The 6,241-nt window shown below is 62.4% G+C and overlaps 3 protein-coding genes across 3 annotated transcripts; 1 reads left to right on the top strand and 2 right to left on the bottom strand.

The window, feature by feature from the left end:
• Positions 1 to 467: 467 nt before the first annotated feature.
• Positions 468 to 1,809, bottom strand: MNEG_12908 (hypothetical protein; the record flags this gene model as incomplete). Its single annotated transcript, XM_014038622.1, has 3 exons — positions 468 to 776; positions 985 to 1,208; positions 1,419 to 1,809. The coding sequence occupies 3 exons, from the start codon at positions 1,807 to 1,809 to the stop codon at positions 468 to 470; spliced, it is 924 nt and encodes a 307-aa protein (XP_013894076.1).
• Positions 1,810 to 3,428: 1,619 nt separating this feature from the next.
• Positions 3,429 to 4,406, top strand: MNEG_12907 (hypothetical protein; the record flags this gene model as incomplete). The annotated part of the gene is made up of 4 exons (XM_014038621.1): positions 3,429 to 3,464; positions 3,656 to 3,727; positions 4,002 to 4,070; positions 4,377 to 4,406. The coding sequence occupies 4 exons, from the start codon at positions 3,429 to 3,431 to the stop codon at positions 4,404 to 4,406; spliced, it is 207 nt and encodes a 68-aa protein (XP_013894075.1).
• A 689-nt stretch (positions 4,407 to 5,095) lies between these two features.
• On the bottom strand, positions 5,096 to 5,826 carry MNEG_12906 (MAP kinase phosphatase 6; the record flags this gene model as incomplete). The annotated part of the gene is made up of 3 exons (XM_014038620.1): positions 5,096 to 5,228; positions 5,485 to 5,610; positions 5,819 to 5,826. The coding sequence occupies 3 exons, from the start codon at positions 5,824 to 5,826 to the stop codon at positions 5,096 to 5,098; spliced, it is 267 nt and encodes an 88-aa protein (XP_013894074.1).
• Positions 5,827 to 6,241: the final 415 nt, after the last annotated feature.

Below are 6,241 nucleotides of genomic sequence, written 5' to 3'. Positions count from 1 at the left end.
GGAATGTTGTCGCAGTCCAGCAGGATGGCCTCGCTGAAGCGCGAGTGCAGCAGGCTGAACACCTTGCCCTCAAAACGCGCCAGGCTCACGTCCCTGGGGCAGGCAAAACGAGGGGGATGGGGGGGGGAAGGTTGAGCAGTGTGGGTGTCAGAGAGTGAGTGTGAGTGTGAGCGTGAGTATGTGTGTGTGTGCGTGGTCTGTGTGAGAATGTGGGTGGGTGGATGGGGGGGGCGCTTGAATGCAAGCGTGCGTCAGGCTGCGCGGGGAGGGCGGCAGGGGCTAAACCTGGCCGCTCTGCGCCAGGTCAGCAGCCATCGAGAATTTAGGACGAAGGCAGTGCGTCGCCCCTTGCACCACACACAAACACAAACGTGCATTCACACACTCACACACACACACACACACACAAAACCCCGAACACACACACACACACAACCGGACCGACACCTGCGCCCCCGCCGCGGCCCTCACTCTCTGCGGTGGTGCTTCGGGAAGGGCTCCGCCGCAACATTGTACCCCCTCAGCGGCCCAAACTCCCGCGCCAGCGCCGCCAGCGTCGACCTGTCCATCTCCTTGTCGGAGTGCCACACCAGCTCGACGGGCAGCGTGCAGTTGAGCGCGCGCCGCAGCACCGCGAGCGTCACGACCGCGCTGGTCAGCAGCTTGCGGCCGCCGGCGTTCATGATGATGCCGCGGTTGCCGCCGCGCTTGGCGGCCTTGGCCTTGCGGGCGGCCACCTTTGACTGGAATTCGCGGCTGGCAAGGTGGGCTTTGACCTGGACGGAAAAAAACAGGTAGTCAATGGGTGTTGTGGGGGGCGAGCGGCGTTGAACGACGCCACACGGCGCAGCCGTGCTCAGGCGTCCGGCCCTCACGCGGCAGGGACAGGCACCCCTGGGCGTTTCGACCGCGCTCGCTCCGCCGGAGAGCACCCACAGTGCCGAACAGCAACACGTGTGCACGTGCGCATGCGTGTGTGCGCACCTTGGCGTGCCACATGCGCATCTCCAGGGGCTCTGGATCTAATAGGTACTGCTTCGCGCCCACCCGCTCCCGCCGCCGCGCCGCCCGCGCCTCCCGAGAGAACGCCGCCGCCGCCTCCCCCGCGGCGCCCGTCAGCGCGTAGGGCCCGAGCCAGGCGGGGCCGTCGGCGGCGAGCGCGGCGGCGGCGGCGTCCGAGGCCGCGGCGAGCTGTGCGGGGGGCGCGCCTGCGGCGCAGAGGGCGGCGCGGGCGCAAACCTTGGCCATGCCCGGCTGGATGTGACACCTGATTCAAGGCATCTGCATGGGACCACCTGCTGCATGCAGGCCTCTGTGAGCGACTGCATGCGAGGACCTCGCCGGCAGGCGCGGCCAGTTTTCTGCATTTTCAACGGAGTTCGGGGGGTTTGGGGGAAACCTTGTGATTGCGCCCGCACCTGCAGGGAAGCTGGCGTGTCCAAGGCCGCCGCCGCCGCCGCCGCCGCCGCCGCCGCGCGGCGGCTCGTGCCCCGGCAGCATCCCGAAGTGCAGCGCCTGCTCTCTGTGGGACATCAGGAACAGCGGCGACACGAATGTGATGCCAAGGATGCACCCGGCCAGCAGCAGCAGCAGCGAACGGGAGCTGCCGCCGGCCGCGGCGACGAGGGCGGAGGGGCCGCCCGACATGGAGGACGCGCGGGGCGGCGCCTTGCCGGGGCCTCCGCCTCCTCCTCCTCCTGCGCCGCCGCCGGCGCCGCCGCTGGCGCCGTTAGCCATGAGAGAGATGCCGCCGCCGAACGAGCTCTTGCGATCGCGGCTGCCGGCAGAGAGGCCGCCAGACAGCGTCATCGTGAAGGCGTCCGGGCGCGTCCTGGGGGTGTGAGCGGTGGGGGGTTCGCAAGAGCATCGGCAGCAGCGATTGCGGGTCAAGTGCTGCAGTAGTTTGGGCGAGAGTCTCAGCGCTGGTGCGCCGGGTGCTCCATCACAACCGGCGCGGCTGCACGATGCCTCGGCCTATCTGCGCGCAACTCCAAATATCTCATATGGATATTACACATTCCCAATCAGCGCGTTTCGAATTAACAAGGCTGTTTGGCTGCGTACGGCATCAGCTCGCACAGGTCCTGCAGCAAGCAACATGATCGAGCTTGACATGACTTACCCCAACGATTTCATTCCAGCCTACAGCTTGCTCTACGACCCAGACTGTTGCGCGCGCCTGATCTGTTCAATTTTGTGTTGCTGTCGAGTTGCGCTCGATTGAAAGCCTCTGCTATGCTCGAGTTGATGCTCCTGTTCAGACAATTTGTAGCATGATCAAGACACCACTTTGATGTTCACCTGGGGTAGAGGCTGGGTCGCAGCCGTTCGCCAGCCCTGACATGTGGCACTGCACTCACCCGGGTGAGTAGCTGAGTGCACGGGGGGGGGGGGGGCACACCTTGGGTACGCGGTGAAAGCTACTGTTCACCCAGGGAGTGTATCAGGGCTGCCGACTCACTATCGGCTGAGTTGCCGTCCAGGTAGTCAGCACGCAACAGCATGGTGACAAGATGTGAAGCACATCCCGGTGAGCAAAGCACACAACTGATTTTTTTCCCTGATTCAGAGGAGCGAGACGCGCAGGCTGCCCGTATGTGGGGGACTGCGGCTGGGTACACTTGCACTCTGCTATATGCACGTAATCCCCAATCTTGCTGGAGTTTTACCCCCTGCAATCGACCACCCACACAGATCGCACAGAGAAACAGAGATACAATATTTAGAAGTAGCCATCACTCAAGCCGCGACACTGAAGTGATGCTATCCTGGCCATGCCCATGTGCTGGCTATCGCCAACATAAGATCCAGGCTGGCAGATGGAAGGGAGTGTATTTGTACGCGTCGCATCTGTGCTGGTGATGTCACTGTGATGCCTGAGGCTATGCCGCAAAGCAGGTGGGGCGGGATGAGGGCGCGTCTGCTAGCAAGGCACTGGTGTTGTGCGGGGACAAGGCAGATTGTGAAGGGTCTGAACTATGTCCCCGGGCACCCTGCACCCTCGCCCGTCGCCCCCAACAACTTGAACAGGCCTCCGGAGCCCGCATCTTGACAGGGGTCGCTGGGGGTGTTCACGCCTGCGATGCCGTCGTGCATTACATTGCGTCTCAATCAGCTTAGCATCTCAATAAGCTTGGATCATCCTGCATCATGGACATCAGAAAGCTTGTTCTGTACGACACTCCTTCGTGTGGTGTGAAATGGCTGCCTGAAGCAACGACAGCAGAACACGCACATGGGTGACATCACTGCAAGCCGACGCCGACGCCGTCAGGACCACGAGTACACCAGAGTTCGAGCCGCAAATCAGGATCATCAAAATTTTTTCTTCAAGCCTGTGATACCAAGTTTATCCGGCACTCCCCGTCACCTCATCTTCGACTGATCTCGCCACCCAGCGACAGACTTTGTCACTCGCATCGGCAACCATGGACCGTCAGGACAAGGATAGGAAGCTCGAGCAGGTGCGTGCAGCATGTGAGAAATTGTGCGATTGCTATGGTCGTGTGCTAGCAACCGAACGCCACTGACTTGACCGACACAGCACACACAGGACGCGCAGGAGGTTTGGGAGGCTGCCATATCTGCTCAATTGGAATGTACGATGTCAATTTGGGACGTTTTTTCCTTTGGCACTCCTGCCTGAACCGCGCAGGCTGCCCAGGAGATGTTTGGCAAGAGCTTTGATGAGTGCGAGAGCCACGAGCGCGTGCGGGTCGGCGGCAAGGTGGGCGGACAGGGGGGGGGGGCTCGCCAATCAGCAGCGACTCGCAGGTGCTGTTGTCTCTTCTAAGGCCCCACTTGCGCACGTTAGAGCCCCTCGCTCCCTCACTTGGCCGTGTTGGTGACATTCATGGCTGTCAGCGCTGATGTCGCGTCGGCGCCTCGCCAATGGTTGGCGGGGGAATCTGGAGTTGGGACTGGGAAGAGGCTTGCTGCTGACTATGTCTTGAGAAAACATGCAAACGATGACCTGCCACGTCGCGCTACACTCGTATCAGGTTGGTGGCGGCGTCAGGGGCGGGGACATGGCGGACCCAGACCGCGCCCCCAAGCCCCCAGCTGTCAAGGTGGGTGCGATGCCGTGTGGCATGCAGATCTGTCCCAGGACAGCACGCGCCCTGCTTTGAGGGTGTGCAACGCCTGATTACCCAATACATCAACACCCCAGCGTGGCAGCAGCCGCTGAGTACTGTACAGTGCCGCAGCTGGATACTGTGGCAGTCCGCTGCCGGCTGCTTGTTGCTGCAAGTTGCCCGCTTGAGTTGCTTGCCGTGCACCCCCTGGGCGTGCTTGTGTGCACACCCTTTGACCTGGCGTTGCCATAGCTACATTATGTGCAAGGGCTTTGCACTCTTTATGTTGATCATCCACAGTTTGGTGAGGACAACACAGATGCCAAGTGAAGGGTCCTCTGCAAGAGGGAGGTGCTTCTAAACATTCGTGATTTTGGTCAACCGACTGGCAGGCATTGGTGTGCTGTTTAGCGGATGTCGCGAACAGCGGGCACACGAGAGCAGTGCGTGATGAGGGTGGCGGCTGTCGGTTTCGAGCCATTGATGGCCTCCGTGTTGTGGCAGTACAGGCCGGTAACATCCGGGCCTCTCCTGATGCATCACCATTTGATCTTGTGTGGAGTAATGATATGGTGGGTGACAAGAGGGGCGAGAGCAATGTAACGGGGCTCCTGACCAGCTGATCATTATCCGCTCAGCCGTCCTGCAGTGCATCTGTTAACCAAACGAACAGGAGCAGCTGGCAATGTCGCTTCTCCCATTTTAGCCCACAACAGCAGGGTGCGTCTCATTACAGCCGCCTGACAATGGCCAGAGCAGCTGCAGCCCTTCAGTTGGCGACCCGCAGGTGAGCCGCAGTGCTTGTATTAAGCGACCTCAGGGCAAGCTGAAAAAATACGGGATGCAAACTGGCAGGGCTAAAACTTTTGGCGGTCAAGCCATGTCAGACAGCCCCAGACAGTCTTCCACGCGGCATCTCACAAACTTCCAGGCACCGCACAGGATACACTACCTGCACCGACCAACCCCCTGTGCCAAGACTGTGACCAAAAGCTCTTCGCGTCTGCGCTGCGCAGAGCTCATCGTCCGAGCTGCGCCACAAACGCGCGCACGAGCTGCCGCTGCTCGTCGGTCTCTGGGGAGAGCCGCTCGTTGTCGCGCCGCGTGTCAAAGGCGCGCTGCACGCGCTCCAGCGCCTCGTCAGCAGACAGCCTGGGGGCCGGGCGGTGGAGCGCACGCACGAGAGGGCACAAACTTGCTGATGAAGCCAGCCCAAATTCACGATTGAAAGGAAGGCAGTGGAAACGACAGCACGGCCGCATACTTGGCGGAGGAGTGTGCGAGGAGTGTGCGAGGGGTTGCGCATCGCACGGTCCAGCAGCGCCATCCGCAGGGGTCACGCAGGCGGGCGGGCGCGAGTGTGGCGCCCCGCCAGGCGGGGCCCGTCCTCAACGCATGGTGTTCTCACCCGTACATCTGCGCCAGCAGGCAGGCGCCCACGGTGCCGGCGCGCCCGCGGCCGCCCCAGCAGTGGAGGTAGACCTTGTCACCCGCCGCCAGCCGCCGCTGCAGGTCAGAAACCAGCTCCGACAGCCTGCACATATTCGCGGGGATGATGGGGCGACTCATTCGGGGGTGGCAAGCCGTACTGCAGGCCAAATGAGGATAGGTCTGATGGTCCAATCGACCGGCGCTGCCTGCAGGGGCAGGTGGGCGGCCGCCACAGGCGCTCCCCGCGGGCAGGCTTCGGCCTTCACTGCGGTTTTGCAGGCGCGCGCATGGCTGCTGCGGCGTGTGCTCACTGCTGCATGGTGGGGACCCCCAGGTCGACTATGGGGCAGTGGGCAAATGACACCTTCTCCTGGGCATAGTAGCTGGCCACCTGGGGGGGTGCAACGGTTTGGCCGGCCGAAACGGAGGATGGGTGCGTGGTAAGGGTGCATGGTGAAGATCAATGGAACGCTGCAGGATGCAGCAACGCATCGAGAGCAGCTTGCAGTGACGTAGGAGGGCTGGTCTTGTGGTGCTGGGACGCTGATTGCATGAGGGCCCCCCACTTGCAGCAGGACTGAGCGTTGAATCTGGGCCGCAGCACCCGGACCCTATTGCATGCGGGTGTCTTGCCGCCATGGCGGGACCGGCCCCTGCACCCCAGCCCCCTGGCTTCGCGGACCCTCCCCTCCACCCCCCTCTGATTGCCTCCCAGGCGCCACTGGCCCCTAGGC

This window comes from Monoraphidium neglectum, assembly GCF_000611645.1.
Source record: "Monoraphidium neglectum strain SAG 48.87 unplaced genomic scaffold scaffold03509, whole genome shotgun sequence".
In the NCBI taxonomy this organism is placed as follows: Eukaryota; Viridiplantae; Chlorophyta; class Chlorophyceae; order Sphaeropleales; family Selenastraceae; genus Monoraphidium; species Monoraphidium neglectum.
This window is presented reverse-complemented; position numbering and strand designations above follow the sequence as displayed.